This window comes from Parambassis ranga, chromosome 20, assembly GCF_900634625.1.
Source record: "Parambassis ranga chromosome 20, fParRan2.1, whole genome shotgun sequence".
In the NCBI taxonomy this organism is placed as follows: domain Eukaryota; kingdom Metazoa; phylum Chordata; class Actinopteri; family Ambassidae; genus Parambassis; species Parambassis ranga.
Window position 1 is genome coordinate 18,698,894 of NC_041040.1, and position 18,483 is coordinate 18,717,376.

The 18,483-nt window shown below is 41.6% G+C and overlaps 3 protein-coding genes across 3 annotated transcripts in view; all 3 read left to right on the plus strand.

Moving 5' to 3' along the window:
• The window catches only part of LOC114453359 (collagen alpha-1(XVIII) chain-like), a 45,403-nt gene extending 34,825 nt beyond the window's left edge, over positions 1 to 10,578 (plus strand). The window contains exons 8-44 of the mRNA XM_028433221.1: positions 251 to 383; positions 610 to 653; positions 750 to 920; positions 1,035 to 1,061; positions 1,243 to 1,296; positions 1,379 to 1,459; positions 2,540 to 2,587; positions 2,672 to 2,797; positions 3,253 to 3,306; positions 3,582 to 3,617; positions 3,753 to 3,887; positions 4,068 to 4,124; positions 4,211 to 4,237; positions 4,302 to 4,346; positions 4,565 to 4,627; positions 4,897 to 4,932; positions 5,005 to 5,088; positions 5,170 to 5,235; positions 5,315 to 5,377; positions 5,488 to 5,577; positions 5,660 to 5,695; positions 5,785 to 5,838; positions 5,915 to 5,971; positions 6,452 to 6,511; positions 6,596 to 6,637; positions 6,980 to 7,007; positions 7,418 to 7,486; positions 7,580 to 7,605; positions 7,685 to 7,783; positions 7,864 to 8,008; positions 8,086 to 8,159; positions 8,282 to 8,410; positions 8,568 to 8,615; positions 8,702 to 8,764; positions 8,831 to 9,028; positions 9,111 to 9,226; positions 9,314 to 10,578. Of these exons, the coding sequence (XP_028289022.1) occupies positions 251 to 383; positions 610 to 653; positions 750 to 920; positions 1,035 to 1,061; positions 1,243 to 1,296; positions 1,379 to 1,459; positions 2,540 to 2,587; positions 2,672 to 2,797; positions 3,253 to 3,306; positions 3,582 to 3,617; positions 3,753 to 3,887; positions 4,068 to 4,124; positions 4,211 to 4,237; positions 4,302 to 4,346; positions 4,565 to 4,627; positions 4,897 to 4,932; positions 5,005 to 5,088; positions 5,170 to 5,235; positions 5,315 to 5,377; positions 5,488 to 5,577; positions 5,660 to 5,695; positions 5,785 to 5,838; positions 5,915 to 5,971; positions 6,452 to 6,511; positions 6,596 to 6,637; positions 6,980 to 7,007; positions 7,418 to 7,486; positions 7,580 to 7,605; positions 7,685 to 7,783; positions 7,864 to 8,008; positions 8,086 to 8,159; positions 8,282 to 8,410; positions 8,568 to 8,615; positions 8,702 to 8,764; positions 8,831 to 9,028; positions 9,111 to 9,226; positions 9,314 to 9,515 (2,886 nt within the window). The 3' untranslated portion in view covers positions 9,516 to 10,578. The remainder of the gene's footprint in view (positions 1 to 250; positions 384 to 609; positions 654 to 749; positions 921 to 1,034; positions 1,062 to 1,242; positions 1,297 to 1,378; positions 1,460 to 2,539; positions 2,588 to 2,671; positions 2,798 to 3,252; positions 3,307 to 3,581; positions 3,618 to 3,752; positions 3,888 to 4,067; positions 4,125 to 4,210; positions 4,238 to 4,301; positions 4,347 to 4,564; positions 4,628 to 4,896; positions 4,933 to 5,004; positions 5,089 to 5,169; positions 5,236 to 5,314; positions 5,378 to 5,487; positions 5,578 to 5,659; positions 5,696 to 5,784; positions 5,839 to 5,914; positions 5,972 to 6,451; positions 6,512 to 6,595; positions 6,638 to 6,979; positions 7,008 to 7,417; positions 7,487 to 7,579; positions 7,606 to 7,684; positions 7,784 to 7,863; positions 8,009 to 8,085; positions 8,160 to 8,281; positions 8,411 to 8,567; positions 8,616 to 8,701; positions 8,765 to 8,830; positions 9,029 to 9,110; positions 9,227 to 9,313) is intronic.
• A 1,842-nt stretch (positions 10,579 to 12,420) lies between these two features.
• Positions 12,421 to 13,416, plus strand: LOC114453408 (apolipoprotein D-like). The gene is made up of 5 exons (XM_028433297.1): positions 12,421 to 12,487; positions 12,560 to 12,664; positions 12,730 to 12,851; positions 12,925 to 13,013; positions 13,097 to 13,416. The coding sequence occupies exons 1-5, from the start codon at positions 12,467 to 12,469 to the stop codon at positions 13,345 to 13,347; spliced, it is 588 nt and encodes a 195-aa protein (XP_028289098.1). The 5' UTR covers positions 12,421 to 12,466; the 3' UTR covers positions 13,348 to 13,416.
• Positions 13,417 to 13,793: 377 nt separating this feature from the next.
• On the plus strand, positions 13,794 to 17,651 carry ggh (gamma-glutamyl hydrolase (conjugase, folylpolygammaglutamyl hydrolase)). Its single transcript, XM_028432827.1, has 9 exons — positions 13,794 to 13,986; positions 14,106 to 14,214; positions 14,298 to 14,348; positions 14,847 to 14,931; positions 15,172 to 15,310; positions 15,402 to 15,508; positions 15,588 to 15,678; positions 15,756 to 15,890; positions 15,988 to 17,651. The coding sequence occupies exons 1-9, from the start codon at positions 13,848 to 13,850 to the stop codon at positions 16,104 to 16,106; spliced, it is 975 nt and encodes a 324-aa protein (XP_028288628.1). The 5' UTR covers positions 13,794 to 13,847; the 3' UTR covers positions 16,107 to 17,651.
• The last annotated feature ends 832 nt before the right edge of the window (positions 17,652 to 18,483 follow it).

The window sequence follows — 18,483 nt, forward strand, 5'->3', positions numbered from 1 at the left end:
ACAAGATTTATCACATTGTTTTGGTAGTTCCAGGAGTCATTCATAAACAGCAGCAGATATAAGATGATGAAATAATACAGAAGGATGGTATAAGCCATAAGCCAGCATGCTGCAATGTGTGGAATGCTGCTTTGAGTCTGACAGTGCATTTGGATCTGGAAACATTTCCTTCCATCTGTGCTCTCCTTCAGTTTTATGTTTGTTTGTTTTTAAATACCAAGTAGTTTTATTTTATTTTATTTTATTTTAGCCCCTCCCGGAGTTGGACCCCACTTATAGCACCCCGGTCCGAGCTCCGCCCACTGAGATGTCACTCAGCGATGATGAAGATGAAGACATTGAGGAGACCTCTGGACAGGAAGTGGAGATAACCACAGTCAGAGGTATTAAAAACAACACAAAACAACAACAGAAAAAACACCGAGCAAACATTTGCTTTGCTTTTGTGCATTGAGCCACTAGAATAATCATGTTTCATTTTTTGTTGTAATTCCAAAATTGTCCAGCAGATGGTGCTGGAGAGACTATAAACTTTTCTTCCTGTCCTGCCCTACATTAATATAAGCTCATATTTATCACTTTGTAATGTGCTTAATTTGTGTTTCACAGTTAAATCTTTACAGTCCAGTACTCCAGCCTCCATATCCGACACTGTAAGTACACATCTACACACATCGTTAATATACTCTGGTTGTGTAGACAGTGTGTCCCAGTTATCACAGAGTCAACAGCATCCTCTGCTCTATCAGTCCCTGCAGGTGTCTGTAGGACAGAAAGGTGAGCGAGGGGAGCCTGGACCAGCTGGTCCTCAGGGACCTCCTGGGCCTCCAGGACCAGTCTTAGAAGATGGAGAGAGAGGGGAGCCCGGACCACATGGGCCACCAGGGCCACCTGGACTTCCTGGGAACGATGGACAGCCAGTGAGTTTTTACTATTAGATGAGGTACACGAAGCACTGCTGTGGTGTTTACAGCAGGCTTCCAAGTCCGATTATAAAATGATGGATTGGTTTTCTATTTCTGTGTGTTCTCCAGGGAAGCAAAGGTGAAACTGGTTCCCCTGTAAGTACAGCCCTCTTTTAGATTTATAGGTTATATCATGTGGGACTCATATTTTGTGTTGAAGTGGACAGAATGGTGCTCATAAAGGGAGAGATACACTTTATTCTACTGCTGGTCCTAACTGCCCTGATGTATGACATCACAACATGCTCACAGTCCTCCTCATGTACCTTTATCCTAGGGACCAACAGGATTCCCCGGACTACACGGAGAACCTGGTCTTAAGGGAGAAAAGGTGAGCAATGGCCCTCTCATAGTAATGGATAATCATATTTATAATAATATAATACATACAAACTGACTGTTATCTTTCTTAGGGTGACCCTGGTGTTGGACTACCCGGGCTTCCAGGTCCTCCGGGACCACCAGGTCGACTCAGCAAGTCCTCCACGTTCCTGGTTGGTTTATTTGTCAACTTTTTTTTCACCTCCACCGTATTCCTGTACCTTCTGGCTGAACCACAGGTTATAAAGAATCCAGGTCCAGATAGAACCCATGTGTTTTTAGTTTTGTTAAGAATACATTGGCACTTTATTCAACAGATGAAATGACTGGATCAAGTTAGAAAGGCCTAGACACAGTATCTGCATTCAAACACTCAGTACTCCCCACAAAGCTGCAGAACTTACAACACACCACAAATCATAAAATGAGCCTGCACAAAAAAACCTCATAAAATCTCAACTGAAATGCATCCTTATCTATTATTATTATCATCAGCTGGTATTTTTTTAATGTTTTTTACAAACACCAAAGAACAACACATGGGTATCTATTATATTATATTATAATCAATCGTGTGTGTGTGTGTGTGTGTGTAAGGTGATACAGCCATCCTACCTGGCGCATATATATATATATATATATATATATATATATATACCTTTAAGGGCTGTTACCTTGTGATTGACAGGTGGTTATCCAAGTTTTGTTCTGTAAGCACAGTGAATTCCCAAATGATTATGTGAAACAAGGATTATGTGTATTTTAATCTATTTATTTTCATCATGTAAATATCAGACTGTCACATTGTTTCTGATGCTATACAGTAAGCCATGTTTGCTGCAGCTGAAGTCTGATTGGTTGTATTCCTGAATTACAGTTACACAGGATTTATTCAGTCAGCTCCATCTGTGCATTATTTTAGTCCCACACACAAACACACCATAGATGAGCCAGTGAAAATATTAGGATAAGACACAACTAGGGCACCCAGATAGCTTCACCTGGTGGAGTTTATGGGTGCCCCATAAAGTGAAGCTTTAGACCTCACTGCAGGTTTTAAAAACTTAAAGACAGAAATATACATAAACAAGAGCTCACTAATCAAGATGTGTGTCATTATCCCTTTAAAGTGGGAGACTTGCTTGAACTGAAGTCCAGCCTGTATCACAGGTTATTCAGTATTCCTTTACATGCACCAATAATATGCATACATTCATTTTTGGTGCATGAGTGAATGATGGTGTGTTCTTCAGGAGGGGTCTGGATTTGAAGACTTCGACAGTGATGCAGAGATCATCAGGGTGAGTTTGTGATTTCTTACTGTGTATCCTGATGCTACAGCACACAGAAACTCTATGAGACTTAACCATCTTGCATTTTATCAGGGGCCACCAGGACCTCCAGGGCCACCAGGGCCCCCAGGAGCTGCATCTGAGGAGGTCATTCCTGGACCGCCTGGTGCTCGTGGGAAAGACGGGAAGGATGGAGAGAAGGGTGAACCTGGACTTCCTGTGAGTTTGTTCTTCTTGTTTCAGTTGACCTTCACTTAAGTTGGAAGAAAATTAATTTTATGGGAAAAACGCGACAGATTACAGCTGTCATCGAGGCATCGCTGACCTCAGTTCTTGTTTTCAGGTGGTTGAGGAATGGTTTAGTGGCTCTGGTTCTGGTTCTGGGTCAGGGTCAGGGTCTGGTCAGGTATAATGCAAAGGGACCAAAAAGACAGTATTTTCCCCTTCAACACTTTAACCTTATGTTCATTTACTGCTCTCCTGCCACTGCTTGCTGCACCCACCAAAATTCATGCTAACAGCATTTTTAGCGGGAGCTAAAGTAATGAACACAAACATGTCTGCAGCGTTGGGGGAAATGTGTCTTTTCTCCCTTTAGTCTCAGAGGCTCCTACTAACTGTGTGAATGAATGTCTCATGGGTGTATTATTAATTATTAAATATGACTTTTGCAGGGAGTTGATGGTAAAGATGGCGATCCAGGTCCTCAAGGAGAGAGGGGAGATAAGGTGAGGCTAACAGTGAGTTCTGTTGCTCACAGCTTTGATCCGCCTCTCGTATGAACCCGCTCTGATTTCCCCTGAGGCGGCCTCTTATTGCTCTGTTAGCAAAAACAATTATACAGCAACTAAATAACCAGCAGACACAACAGAGGGGACTCTTAATGAGGTGACCCTGTGGACTAATAAAGCCGCAGGGATTAGGTGTGAACAAGTCAGTGTTACGGTGGCTGCTCAGCCTGTTTTTAAACTAATGTAACAGCACGTTGTTTGTTTTTTAATAGGGAGAGCCCGGTGTGAGTGGGCCGTCAGGACCAAAGGTACTTCACAGCTCGTCACACACGATAATGAACCGCCATTATTGTCATAATTATACAAACCTTGAATACCCTATGTGGGATTTCATGTCTTTCACAGTAGGCTGACTCTTCATACGTTAAATTTGTCTCTATCAGGGAGATCAGGGCCCACCAGGCTTCCCAGGCCAACCAGGATCGGAGGGTCCAGAAGGGCAGCCTGGTCCTAGGGGACCGGCCGGACCTCCTGGGCCACCGGGACCCCCAGGAAGAGGCTTCACTCTAGACTTTGAGGTATGACATTCACCCAGCTTCATACCATTCAAAAGCTTCCAGGGGGAAGCATCCGGATCTGATTGTTGTGCACCAGTCAGCTCGATAATGTTATGGAAAGGATGATATATCACATGGAGTCTTGTGTTTTGCCTCATGTCATTCTCAAACATAAACAGTTGCTGGTGATCTCCTTTTTAGGACCTAGAAGGATCTGGGATGCAGACTGTATTTGGAAGTGGTGGTAAAGGCCTACAGGTACAGCACTGATGCTGCACAAGTGCATCATACAATGACTGTTTTATCATGTCACCTGATATAATGTACTGGTTTGGTGTTCACAGGGTCCTCCAGGAACCCCTGGACCAAAGGTATGTGAACATGCCTATCGGCATTTAATTCTAGGCCATGTCTTGATTGTTCCCTCTCTTTCAGGGTAAAGATGGTTTAGACGGCCATCCAGGAAAGCCGGGGCAAAAGGTGAGCCTGCTGTTATCTTCTTATTAACACATCAGCACCAAACTGCTGAAGTGAAAGGTGCTCTGGTGAAAAGGGGACATCAGGTCTTGTGCTGTGTTTTCTGGTGCACAGATCCTGTTCATGGATTAGTGTTGACTTCACATCATTCTGTGTAAAGAAGGCAGATTGTATATTTGACACTACGGCATATTGATGCAGGTTTGTCTTGTTTTCTGTAGGGTGACCCAGGTGTTACAGGGCCACCAGGATTTCCAGGTGTCGACGGACTTAAAGGAGAACAGGTCAGTTTAAAAACAATCTAACTAAGTAACTAAGTATATATTGAATAGATTGTGTGTTCTGTCTAATGTTTATGTTACCGAACATTTCCATAACATTTGATTTTTTTATTATTTATTTATTTTTTTAATGAAACTTTATTAGCTGTCTGTTTCTCCCTTCTGATCAATACTGCGAACTGCTGGCTTGTCGGTTTGTTTACAACAAAATCAATAGGACAGGAAACACACAATTAGCAGTGCTGTTAATTAGCTTCTCTCTGCATCTACAGGGAACAGAGGGGCACAGAGGAGACCCAGGACAAAAGGTGAAGCCATCAATGACAGGACAGGTGTTTGTTGGTATGGTCACAGAAAGGCTAACATGTCTGTCTTTTTAGGGAGAGGCTGGACGGGATGGGATCAGTCTGCCTGGCCCTCCAGGACCACCTGGACCCCCAGGACCTATTATCAACCTCCAGGATGTGAGGAGCATCAGATCAGGGATTACTTTTGTGAAAGTCGATGAAGGAACGTTTTGATTGAATCCCTCTTTTTCTCTGCAGCTTCTACTTAATGATACAGATGGTGCCTTCAACTTCTCAGGGATGTTTGACGCTCAGGGAGCTGCTGTGAGTTTTTTTTACTTCACTGTAATTGCTGTTACGGTGGGGCGTTTTGATATGGTGCTAATTTCCTGCGTGCTCAAAGGCTTTACAGGGCCCAAAGGGAGACACTGGATTACCAGGTGTTCGAGGACCTCACGGACTAAAGGTAAATGGGATTCACACACGTAGAACTTGTTTAAAACTTAAACAGATGAATCCTCATTTGTACTCATATTTCTTAGTGATTAAAGTTGACGGTTTCCTCTCTGCATGTAGGGTGAAAAGGGCGAGCCAGGGTTCGTCGTGGGCACAGATGGATCCAGGTTGTTGAGCCTGGCTGGACCAGTGGGACCCAAAGGAGTCAAGGTTATATTTCCTGTCATTATTGTCAGTTCCAGATTGAATTAACCCTAAATTCAGTCTGAACAGAACATACACTTATTCACAGGGAGATGGTGGTGTACCCGGGCCTCCAGGAACTCATGTGAGTGTGTTTAGCCATCAGGAGAAGCGATATGAGAATATTCCAGCACCATTAGAAGTGTTTATGTCGTTTTCTGTCATTCCCAAAAGGGCCCGATGGGACCGCCAGGACCTAAGGGAGAGTTTGGCTTCCCTGGACGACCAGTAAGCACCACAATGGGGGTGAAAATGTCATCTAATTTCCCAAATGCTTTTGGATGACGTCTGTCTCTGTTTGTAGGGACGTACAGGCTGGATGGGACCTAAAGGAGAGAAAGGGGACGCTCAAGGCCTGCCTGTGAGTCGCATATTTGTTCTGAATATTAGACAATAAAGTTGAATTAAAGCGTGCAGCTAAGTTAGACCTAGGTGAGCTTAGCTGGTTAGCAGATCAGTCTCAGCAGAAAATTGCCATTATCTGCTCAGACACTATTTGTCAAATGGTAAATAAGTTAGCGAGCAAGCTAATCTTAGCCAGTTAGCTGTAATTTTATGGATCTGATGGTTGTTTAGTAATGTTAGCAGATGTTGCTAATGACAGCATGAGTGAGCTAATCTTAGCCAGTTAGGTGTAACGTCATATATTTAGTGTTGTCTAAGTTAAACCAATGAGGTACTTTTAGAAGATCAAATCCATTTTGCATTAGCAGGAAGGCTTATGTTTGCTAATATTTTAGAAAAGGTCTATTATTTATTCTTTTATGATTTATATATCAGCAAAAAAAAATAGTAGCACTTGAAGCTTCTTGAAATGTTTGTGTGTTTCTTCCCTTCTTAGGGACCTCCTGGCCCTCCTGGACCACCAGGCCGCCCAGGAATATTCAACTGTCCCAAAGGAGTAAATACACATATTACCACCAATACCTGACTATGTCTATATGCTGTTCTATGTGCTAACTGTTCTCTCTCCTGGTTTCTGAAGACAGTATTCCCCATTCCTCCTAGACCTCACTGCAAAATGGCCGTAAGTCTCAGACTGTATTTAGCATATTAGCATGGGTTTATTCTGTGTTAGAGAATGCTGATGTTTTTTTAAATTAAATCAGTAATAAACTGCACTGCAAAATCTGTATGATCCACATCATAAATCGTCTCAACTGCACACAGTACAGAAACACCTGACTGATTCTATGTAAGGTTTTTATCAGTCAGAAACTGTTATGGCTAGTTTTTAAAAATATTCCTGCATGCTGCATGTCAGGTCTTGAAAGATGAAGGTTCAGAGCTAAAAAGGAGATATTACTGAAATTTGCACATACAAGCATTTCTAAGCTGAAATCATTAACGTGTGCTTTCTTCATTTCAGCTTAATCCAGATGGGACCATTGCAGCCGGTAGGTTGGCACACTTTTTAAAGCTTAGCATTGAATAATTAATCATTGCCATTAATGTGTTTTGCCCAGAGAGTTATTTGTCGAAATAAGAACACAAACAAATGTTTCTGGAGGATATGAACTCATCCTGTGGTGTTCCTCAAGGTTCAACTTCAGGACCACTTCTAGTTTATGTCGTCATGAAGCACAACACCTCTTTTTATAGTTATGCAGATGGTGTGCGTTTTTGCATATATTTTTTTTATCTTAACATGTTCATCCTAATACTAATATTATTTATTTTTAATTACTAATATATTTTTTATTGTGAATTTTACAAACTAAGTCTCACTGGTTGAATAATAATCCATGAATGTAGTTCAACAAGAAGGAGCAGCAGTGAACTGAACGTTCGTCTTCTTGTCTCCAAGGTAACTGTCAGACTGGACCAAAGGGAGAAAAGGGGGAGAGGGGTCTTCCTGGTCTGCTGGCTTCATCAAGTCAGTCATTAAAAGTGATTTAATATATTCAGATGAATGCAGTCACCCTGCTATGATGAAATGTTTTGAATGATGTAATGACGTGTCTTTCAGGCGCCTTTCTTCCCAGAGGAGGCTGGGTAAGTTCTCTCTCCTCTTTGTTTGAGGACATGCTGCCTTGTGTCTCTGTTCATGTTGCTTGTTGTTTTGCCCATACAGGGGTCTAACGGAGACCTGGGCCTCAAAGGAGACAAAGGGGACAAAGGGGAGGCTGGATTCCTGGGTGAACCAGGTCTCCCTGGAAGACCTGGACTAGTGGTGAGTCAGATTTCTTTGTGCTGTGCTGTCTGTCTGGACGTGACCACATCAGTCAGTAATGACTCCTTGGCATGTTTCAGGGGCCCAAAGGAGATTCAGTGATTGGTCCTCCAGGCCCTCCAGGAGTCCCAGGCTCTCCTGGCATACCAGGTTATGGCAGACCTGGTCCTGTTGGTCCACCTGGGCCTCCAGGGCCACCTGGACCACCTTCAAGATACGGCTCAGGTTCAAAAACAGTCTACAATTACAGCACAGTGACTGTATCTTAAGACCCTGTAGCTGATGAACATTTTTGTCAGCAGCTCTGACAATCGCTGGACCTCCTGGACCTCCAGGACCACCTGGACCTCCTGGTTCTTTGAGTAATGCTGGATTTGTAAGTAGATTTCATCCAGAAGGTGGAGCTAGGAGGCAGATCTATAGTCCTCAGACCACTACTGAAGAAGGCCTCCATATATGATGAAGACTTCATCTTTTACATTGGTGTTTGTTCTTCAGATGAAAACATTTTCAAGTCGTGAGAGCATGATGCAGCACACCGCCAGGGACCCAGAGGGCACTCTGGCCTACGTCACCGCAACAGGAAGTCTCTTCCTCAAGGTTCCCCAGGGATGGAAGGAGATACAGGTACTGTTTGGTGATCCATTTTAATGTTGAGAACCTAAAAATAAATCATTTAAGAGCAAGCATGGAGAATGAAGTACCCATGGTCCTCTTAGATATGTATGAGTTGCTGTGAATCAGCTGGAAGGAAGATGAGTCGTTTTTCTCCTTTTCTCCTCAGCTTGGAAATCTGATCTACCTGTCCAATAACATCATTCCACAAGACGAGGTGCTGGTTGTGTATTTTTATGACTTTTTCCTTTTAAAGAGTGGCAGTTTTTATCTGTTTAACATCTGTTTTATCTACTCATTTAGCCTCGAGTTGCATTTCACATAAGAGGAGACACAATGGAAAGAATACGCTCAGTTAAAGAAAGGGTGAGAGTCAATAACAAAAACTGCTAAAAAAGGATTATAGTGGACTGAGAGTTCCTCCTCTTCCAGCTCAACCTAGTGGCCCTGAATCAGCCACACTCAGGGGACATGATGGGGCTCGACATGGCTGACCGGATGTGTTACGAGCAGGCCAAAGCCATGGGTTTACCTCCCAACTACCGCGCCTTCATTTCATCGCACAGGCAGGACCTGGTCCACGTCGTGTATCCAGGTTTCCGGGACTCTCTGCCAGTCACCAACCTCAGGGTAAGTGCTGTTACTGCCAAACAACTGATAAACTCAGGTCAATACCTCCGGTAATCCTGACCCGCTGCGACTCTTCCCTCAGGGAGACGTGATGTTTAGGAACTGGCGGTCAATTTTCAGCGGCCAAGGGGCGCCGATCAGCGCCAGGATACCCATCTACTCCTTTGACGGCCGGGATGTTTTAGCTGACCCCTTCTGGTCTGTGAATTTATGTCTTACTCTTTGTGTTTGTGTCTGTGTGTGTGTGTGTGCGATATTTTGATATTTTCTGTCTCTTTCTTGCAGGCCTCAGAAGAGCATCTGGCACGGTTCCACCAGCAGGGGCCTGAGAGTAGTGGACAATCACTGCGAGACATGGCGAGCCAACCACGTGTCCGTCACGGGCCAGTCTTCGAGCCTGACCTCGGGTCTCCTCCTGGGCCAGCAGACACGAAGCTGTTCAAACGAGTACATCGTCCTCTGCATTGAGACCCACAAGAACACTTAAACACCCATTCCCCAGCATATACCCCACCCCCCACCCCCATCCGCTCCACCACGGAGCCGATCCCAGCCAAGCCGATCCTAAGACGTCGTTTTCCGCACAGCTTTGGGCGCTACGTGTAGCATTTTGTGAGCACCAGAGGACATGTCACTTCTGGCATCAGCCTGATGAAGACATGTGAGCAGGCAAGAAACTCCAGAAGTGTCTTCTGGGAAGTCGACGTGAAGCCGACGCTCCGCTCCGGAGCTGGGATCATTTTGTTGATTGATTTACAACACAAAGGGACCCCCCTCCTTCCTTTGCTTTGTAAGCTGTCTAAAAAGATTTCTAACCTGGTGGCACATACAGCCATTTGAAGTGCGACAGTGAGGCTGAGCCAGCTGGTACTCACTCACGAACAATGCTAACATCTCAGTGTGGTGATTGGTTTATTCATGTTAAAATGATACACGCAGCACCTTAACATTCATCCAAGAAAAGAAAGGTGGGGTAAGATCACAGACCCCATTGTTTTTAATGTGGCCACAATCTACAAGAAACAAGAGCCGTTTGTGTCACTAAAAAGTGTGTGTGTCCCCCACAGTGTGTTGAGGATAAGACGTCTGAAAGTAGAGACTAATTATCTTGTTTACAGGTTGTCTTGGACTTTTTTATTATGAATTTCAGGAAAGGAAAGAAGACTCCATATTTCAGAGGCCAGAACGTTTTTACACATGACCAGACAACCAGTGTTGCCACCAAAGTCATTTTCGATGCACTGTACTACTTTGTTTTGTTTTTTTTCATCCTGGAACTTGTTTGTGTCTTTGCTTTTTATACACCTTGGTTAGCAGCTCTTTCTCTTAATAGTCTATTTAATTTAAAATTCATTGATTTATTTATACCATCACAGCACATAACATGAAATCAGATGATCAAATTTTAAGAATGTAATTTATGTTTGTTGTTTGTCAGATAACTGTTTCTTCTCACTTTGTTCTTTTTTTGTAAGTTTTTTCATTAAAATTTCAGAGGAATGTTTTGACGACACCTAAAACGATCAATGCAGTTTTATTTTGAAAAAGGAAGGGGCAAATGTGAGCGCACATAAATATCAGTGCTGTGTTGAATAAAGATTTCTCTTTTCATAACCTGCAGCTTTGTCATTGCAACGGAGAAGAAAGAAAATGATTTGAGAAACTTTGAGCTTTTTGTTCTGCTCATATTTAAAATACTACGGATTACTCCTAACACTGATGACATCTAAATGAATTTAAACTGTAACCACAGAGTTCTCTGGCGGACGGTGATGTTTGACAAACAGTATTTTCCACATCCGCATCAAGTAAAAACGACTAAACTGGCAAAAATAATATTGTTCTATAAAATTTGTACCATATAAACTTCACAATTTTGCAAATAAGTTAGGCTTTTTTCACACGTTACTAGCACATAAATAAATGCAAATTGTTTTGCAGAATCTCCATAAATTAACAACAAAAATTGGCCAAAAAAAGACTACATACAAAAACATTTAATAAAGCATTAAAGGGACAAAAGGGCAAAATTAAAAATTATTTAAAACAATAACAAAAAATATGTTACAAAATCTCAATAATAATAATTTAGATATATGTTGATACAGCATGGTATTATACCATAAATTGTGCAGGATTGCAGTAAAAAATATTTTTTTAAAAAAGGCAACAATGAGTCAAAACATTCAAAAAGTGCAGAACAAGTTTGGCTTTCACAACATTTTTAACATGCATTTATTTATTCATGTTTGCGAGCATCATATATCGGGTTTACATATGCATGGTCACAGGCTTCCCTTTCCCTACGGTGAGGTCAACAGCAGGTCCCTGCATTCTCCATCGTGTGGATGGAGCAGCCTTCCAGGAAAAAGAGGAGTGTAACAAGGTGAATCTGCACACACTCTGATAACAGCTGAGGGCTTTTAATAGAGGGTTTAAAGCCCTCGGCTGCTTCCGGCCTTATAGGATATTGTCTTTGAAAAGGCCTAAATGAACTTATTTTTACAGGTTCAGCACCTTTTATAGCCCAGACATCTGCTGGACCAGTGGACCGCAAGATTGAAGGAGAGTGAAAATAACTCTAAGTTTCACAAAGATGCACTGCTCTAATGGCTGTGGTGCACCACCAGTTTAACCTTTGACAGTACCTGTTTAGCCTGGGAGAGTTAAAAAAAACTCTTCACTGGGCTCCAAGCGGCACTCTATCTGCTCTGTTCACACACTCCCCCATGTCCTGCCATGCAGCAGGTGAGATGTGAGGGGCCCTATGCTGTCTGAAAAGTGATCTCTCATTGGAGCTGGGGCTGACATGATGCTCCTACAAATCCCTCTTTGTCATAGTAAATGTGAGTGATTCTGGTTCAGTAGTGCCCCTTAAAACAAATGTGTCAGGTTTGATGAAGCGGACAGTTGCGCATGCCTCCCAGGGTACGAATGACTCCTGTTTCCAACTTACAGGACACTGGTCAGTGCAAAAGAACATCTAGTGCTTAACCCTGACACTGAGTCTGTGAGATTGAGTATTGGCACAGATACGGAAAAGTCTGTTATAAGTATCCGTCAGCACTCCCCTCTCCAGCATCAGCTGGCCTCTGGTGAAAACCAAACTGCTTCAGTGAAGGAGCAGGGCAGAGGACTTCAGTGAGGAGGCCTGAACTCCCCCCAGTGCCGCAGTATCAGAAGAAGTCATGTTTTTATACTTGCAAGAAGCAGCGGCCACATGCACAGACAGACGTCTTAATATAATTAGACAAAAATCTACTACACTTCAAATATGTTTTCAGATGGCTGTTTTTCTAAAGTGTATTGTTTGTACTTTGTACTGTGGGCCTCTTATCCTGAAGGTTAAAGGTTTTGTACACTGAATCTAAATATTTGCTGCTGCTCAGCAGTTCAGGGCTAATATCAGCACAACTTGACATTTTTGTTTGGGATCACATGGAGATGAAGGCATTCCAGGTACTATTAGCATTTATCAGACAAATAATCTGCGTTAATCTGATCTGACCTGTATTAGCTTTAATGTGCAAGGTGCTGTCAGTGCTTCTCCTCTCCGCGGCAGTGACAGATGCTCAGTCTTTCCATGTCGGTAAATGCCCTGAGCCTTCAGTCCAAGAGGGCTTCAATGTTACACAGGTATAGAAACCTTGACTGATGAATTCGAGTGAGCAGCTCCCCCTTATTGATTTTCTCTCTTTTAGTACACGGGTACCTGGTATGAAATTGAGAAGCTGCCGGCCATGTTTGAAAGAGGAAAGTGCAACCAGGCCACGTACAGTCTCCTCTCTGACGGGACGGTCAGCGTTCACAATGAAGAGCTCCTGTAAGGATTCTCATGCTTTGTCTGCAGGTGGTTAAGACGTGTGTGTGCTATCACTGTCTCCCTGTTTGCACAGGGCCAATGGGAAGATAAACTCCATCGATGGAGTCGCTAAAGTCAAAGACCCCTCTCAACCTGCTATTCTCGGTGTCAGTTTTTTTAAAGGTAAAAAATATTCTCTGAAAATAATCTTTGAATATTGTGTTTTTAATAATAATAATAATATATAAAACAATAAATCCTCCAAGGTGTTCCAGACGCCCCCTATTGGGTACTTTCCACAGACTACCAGTCCTATTCTTTGGTGTACTCCTGTGCGGACTACTTCGGACTTTTTCACATCGACTTCGCCTGGATCCTTGCTCGCACTTGTGTGCTCACCGAGGGTGTCATTAGCCAGCTGCACGATAAGCTGTCTGCTGCCGGTGTTAATGTAAACCGCCTCACAGGCTCAGACCAGACCGGCTGTGATGGTCATGGCCTGAGGCACAGGAAGTAAAGAGAATGTAGGCTACTTGAGTGTGAAGTCAGAATTTTGGGGGTAAATAGCAGCAGTATTTTAATTAATCAGAACATAACATAATAATATTATAAAGAATTATAAACACAATTATTCTTTTTTGAATTGGTGAATTGTTAACATTAACATTTTTTGTTGATAAAAACAATAAACTTTTTTTTTTCAAATCATTATCAGTTGTTAATAATATTATAATGTAATATAATAATGTAATAAATAAAAAAGGTGTTTCAGCATTTTTAATTCTTTAATTTTTTTATTAAGAATTATTAAGAATATAAAAATTGTTTATTTCGAGTCCCGGACTTGAAATTAAAAGTCAAAACATAAAAAAACTTGTCCAAGAACATATAAATAAGTATTTGTAAAGGTTTTGACGTCATTTCCTGTTTATTTCTTTAAATCGAACGACAAAACGACCGATGCTTTTATTGTGAAGGAACCCTCCAGGAAGTGCTGACGTAGAGGACAACAACTGTATGAGTCCCATCCAGAGAGTCCGGCCTGAGAGCACGGCGTGTGTAACTTGTGGAATAATGCTGCTGTTGTTGCTTTGTGTGTCTCTGTGGTCTTTCCCGTCTCACTGCTCAGCGAAGAGAAACGACAGACCCGTTATCGGTACGTTCATGTTATATAGTTACGGCCGCAGAATGTTAAGCTAACTTTATCAAGCTAAAGCCTAAAACATGTAGACTTGCTACCTGTGCTGTTATTAACACGCACTAACTGTGTTTTAGGTGTTCTGGCTCAGGAGATTTATTCTCCCAAACCGAACCAAACCGCCTACATAGCTGCTTCTTACGTGAAGTTCCTGGAAGCTGCTGGAGCCAGAGTGGTACCTGTCATGTGAGTGTTTATTATCTGATGAAAACACACTGACGCTACTTCCTGTCACAGCAGTTTACGGCACACTTACGTCATTTCTGCAGGATCGACCAAACACCAGAGGAGTACAAGACCCTGTTCCACTCCATCAATGGGTAAAAGTCTCCTAACACATGTGTCATAACTTAATATGTTACATGCGTAATTACACATTAAAACCTCTGTGCAGACAGCACACTATTAAACTGATTATGTTTAATTCAGATCTTAATTAGCAGGGGTATACATATCTGTTGGTGTTGTAGTAAAACTTAACTACTTGTAGAAATTAGGATAAAGTGAAAATTATGATATTCATAACAAACTTTTTTTTTAAATCTATATTTCTGCTTTCAAAATATGCCAAAAATAAAGTGTTTGCATTAACATGATTATAGAACAAAAGATTCTGCACTATAGGAGCCATGAGTCACATTTACACAGCAGTCATGTGACAAACTGAGCAAAGGCTGCGAATACACAACTTATTAAATGTGTGTAACTATAATCATTTCCCGTGTGTTAGCACAGTGTTTCTGTATAGGCGGAGTGGAGCAGCCATAATTGTGTGTGTGTGTGTGTGTTTCTTATGTAATTGTGCACTGTTTATTCAGGATCCTGTACCCCGGTGGAGGCGTCAGCATTATCTCCTCAGGTTATGAAAGAGCTGCAAAGATCTTCTATGAGCTAGCTATTGAGGTAAAAGTGTAAAGCTGTGACGGCATATTGCATCTAAAAGATAAATATATATATCAATCAAATCCATGTAGGGGTTGGCTAAGGGTTACTTATTGTCAGAAAAAAAACAAACTCATTAAATTAACAAGAATACACAAAATGACAAAGAGTAAAACTGACACATTTCTGAGGGATGAAACTCAAGTTGTGTATATTTTCTGAGCTCGGTGCTTGTTGACGCAGGACTCTGATGTTTTTCAGGCAAACAAACGCGGCGACTATTTTCCCGTGTGGGGCACCTGTCTTGGATTCGAACAGCTGATGTATTTGACGAGCGGAAAGACCACACTGACACATACCAACACGAGCGGAGTGGCGCTTCCTCTGAACTTGACCAATGGTGTGACTTATGTGTGACGTAACATGACATATTAACCATGATATTCTATCAAAGCTCGTGTTATAATGACACACTAATGACCGTTTCACAGAGGCCAAAGACAGTCGGATGTTTCAGGGCTTCCCTGCTGAGCTGATGGAGGATCTAGCCTCTGAGCCACTGACGGAAAACTCTCACAAGTGGAGCTTGGCGACGTTGGTACTGTAGTTCATCACTGTGGCGGCAGATAAAACATGAGTTAAATAATAAAAGAGTTTGACTGACCCGTTCCTTACAGACCTACAACACAAATGCAGAACTTAAGAAGTTTTACAAAGTTCTCTCCACAAACACAGATGGACAGATTGAGTTTGTGTCAACGGTAGAAGGTATTGGTGAAGTTATTGATGTAACTTTACGTGTTTATATATTTTCTAACAAAGTGTTTTACTTCCTCTTCTCTCAGCATATGATTATCCAATTTATGGGACGCAGTGGCACCCAGAGAAAAACGCCTTTGAATGGGGCAGACCTTACATCCCACACTCCCCATCAGCCGTCAGAACCACCTTCTACATGGCTGAGTTCTTCGTCAGTGAAGGTATGAGTTATTCTCGGTGTACTAATTCCTATCATTGGCTGCGAATACCCAAACACTCTGTGATGAGTAAACCTGGCACTGTTCTCTCTCCCTGCAGCCAGGAAGAATTTTCACAAATTTGACTCATCAGAGGGGGAGAGCAGAGCGCTCATATACAACCACAATCCTGTTTACACCGGGCCCAACAGCGGCTTTGAGCAAATCTATTATTTCTGAGTGTTTCGGCCACTGATTGGCAGCTTTTAATTCCGATTTAAGAAGATAATCTGTGGGAATCTGTTCATCTGCAGCGCAGACACTGACGCAGTGTGCATCGGATACAGCTGGGTTTTAGAGTTGTGTGATTAAGTGCTGGGTGCTGAGAATTATCACCCGACTGCAGCGGCTCCTCAAAGTGGAAACAGTGGAGCTTTTGGCACAAACATGCCGAGGAGTTATTGAAGAACTGGAAAAGGAGGAAACGCCGGAGCCATGTTAGATGAAACAACGCAAACTGAATCTTAATCAAGAAAGTTGACATATGATACTAAAAATCATCTAGACAGACAATTAAGCAAGTAGCAGTCCTCCATGCTAGCTTTCACTGAACAGACTATCTCTTATTAAGGACCAGGCTTGTTAGGATTTTGTATTTTTTTAAATACTTTTTTATTTTTCTGGAGGCTTAAGTTTGCTATTTTTTCTTGAAAGGAAGCAAAAAATCCCTGGCGATTGGTTGGGTTTTGCTGTAAATAAGAGTGCATCGCACAGTTCTTGAAATGCAGCTTTCAAAACATCCATAGGAACTGCAGTTCCTCAAACAGCCACATGAGGGTGGATCCAAAAGCAAGTCAATCTCCATTAGCACTCCATGTGATTAATCATATTTTTCACATACTATAGCTTTATGACACGCACAATTAGAGCAAGGAAGACTGGAACCAATTTGGAGAGTAAAATATGTTGATGCTGAAATATATTGACCACTCTTTAGACTTACTGTATTTGGTTAGAATGTTTGGGTATTAGAAGTTTGAAAATAAAAGTTAATGAAGAAATCAACTCAAAACTGCAGTTCCTTGAATGGCCACTTGAGGCTGCGTCCAAAATTGTGTTGAAATGTTAAAATGTGAAACTTAAACTGTCTTGACACTCTTGACTTTTTTGCCCATTAATGGGTAACAATTTCAAGTTTGCCCCCAAGTGGCCAACACACTTATTACAGCTTTTCAATTCACTAAAAAACAAAAAGAAAAAAAGCCCAAAACATCGAAGACATGATAAAATATCTATTTTTGTTTTTTTTAATTGCCTTCATGCCACAATCTGCCATTAATCTCCTACTATGCTTTGGATTACAAAGTGTGAACATCTTGGAAAAAGTCGTTGACCACTGGCATTTTCTATGAAGTCCCACTTTCAACTCAGTTCAAGGACATCAACAGGAGACCAGAAATGAATAGTCAGATGTAACTTCCAAAATGCTTTATGCACAAATAACACTCACTATTATTTTTTCTTCCTTTTTTTCCTAGAATAAAATGATATTTGAATAACATTTACACATCAAGCTGACGAGACTGGGATCTTAATCACAATTACTACTGGAAATGTAATTTATGCAATCCAGTACGGAACATTCAAGATGTCAAAAAGTTACCATGTTGAACTGAGCTATCAGGGATAGTGCTGCAAAAATTACCTCTTATCATGCACTGAAGCAAAACACAAATGGCCATTCAAATTCAACTAAATTCAATAAAAAAAACATGGTAAATAAAAGTTGTGCCTCTTGAATTCATCCTTTCAGTAAGAAAATGTGTTATTTTTTCCCCTCTTATATACAAATGCATCAATTTTCAGGCTGTAATCTTAAAAGTATGTACCAATTTATGCAGGAGGACATGATCCTGCACCTTTTACTTGTGAGGTTGTGAGTGATGATTCATGCAGATTTTGTACATTCGAGATTTGTTTTATGTTACGAGTATTTTTCTATAGAGCTGTTATTTGATTTACTGTTAAAAAAATCTCACACAGTAACATTAATTTGAAAACGGATATGTTTAAAACAATTTGAATGGTTCCCAATGCATTGTGGGGGATATAAATATATGTTTCTTGCTTAGATTATGTGTAAATGTGTAGAAACCTCTGGACTTTAGTAAATGCAGATGTTAGCCAAAACCTGCCGTTCCTTAAATCACCACTAGGCTGGGCCCCAAAGTGAGCCATCTCCATAGACCTTGATGTTAAGATGTAACTTCACACAGAAATAAACCTGTTTACAGCCCTGCTGTGATGGGATTCATTGTTAAGGGTGCAGCCATAGATCGCTGGCTTCTCTCATACTTTTTTAGATTCATTGTTTTAGGTGTCGCTGACTTGGTGAGAGCTCAAGTCTAAAAGCACTCTTTGATAAACCTGTGCATGACATAAGGGTTTGTCCACCTATAAAAAAGACTCTTTTCTAAGGAGCTGTTTCTCTGCAGCACCTGAGGAGTGTAGGTGGACCTGCCTATCCATGACTGTGATTCATTAGCGCTGAGTCTTTGTAATAAGCTGTGAATGTGTGTTATTTCTGCTGTAAAGTTGAACATTTTAACTCTGAGGT

Bases quoted from the DNA above. Each gene is read 5' to 3' on its own strand.
- ggh (XM_028432827.1), top strand. From the start codon at position 13,848: ATGAGTCCCATCCAGAGAGTCCGGCCTGAGAGCACGGCGTGTGTAACT. The intron at 14,349-14,846 runs GTAAAAGTCTCC...CTGTTTATTCAG, and splicing joins CTGTTCCACTCCATCAATGG to GATCCTGTACCCCGGTGGAG. The intron at 15,891-15,987 runs GTATGAGTTATT...CTCTCCCTGCAG, and splicing joins TGAGTTCTTCGTCAGTGAAG to CCAGGAAGAATTTTCACAAA.
- LOC114453408 (XM_028433297.1), top strand. From the start codon at position 12,467: ATGGAGATGAAGGCATTCCAG. The intron at 12,665-12,729 runs GTATAGAAACCT...TCTCTCTTTTAG, and splicing joins AGGGCTTCAATGTTACACAG to TACACGGGTACCTGGTATGA. The intron at 12,852-12,924 runs GTAAGGATTCTC...CTGTTTGCACAG, and splicing joins GTTCACAATGAAGAGCTCCT to GGCCAATGGGAAGATAAACT.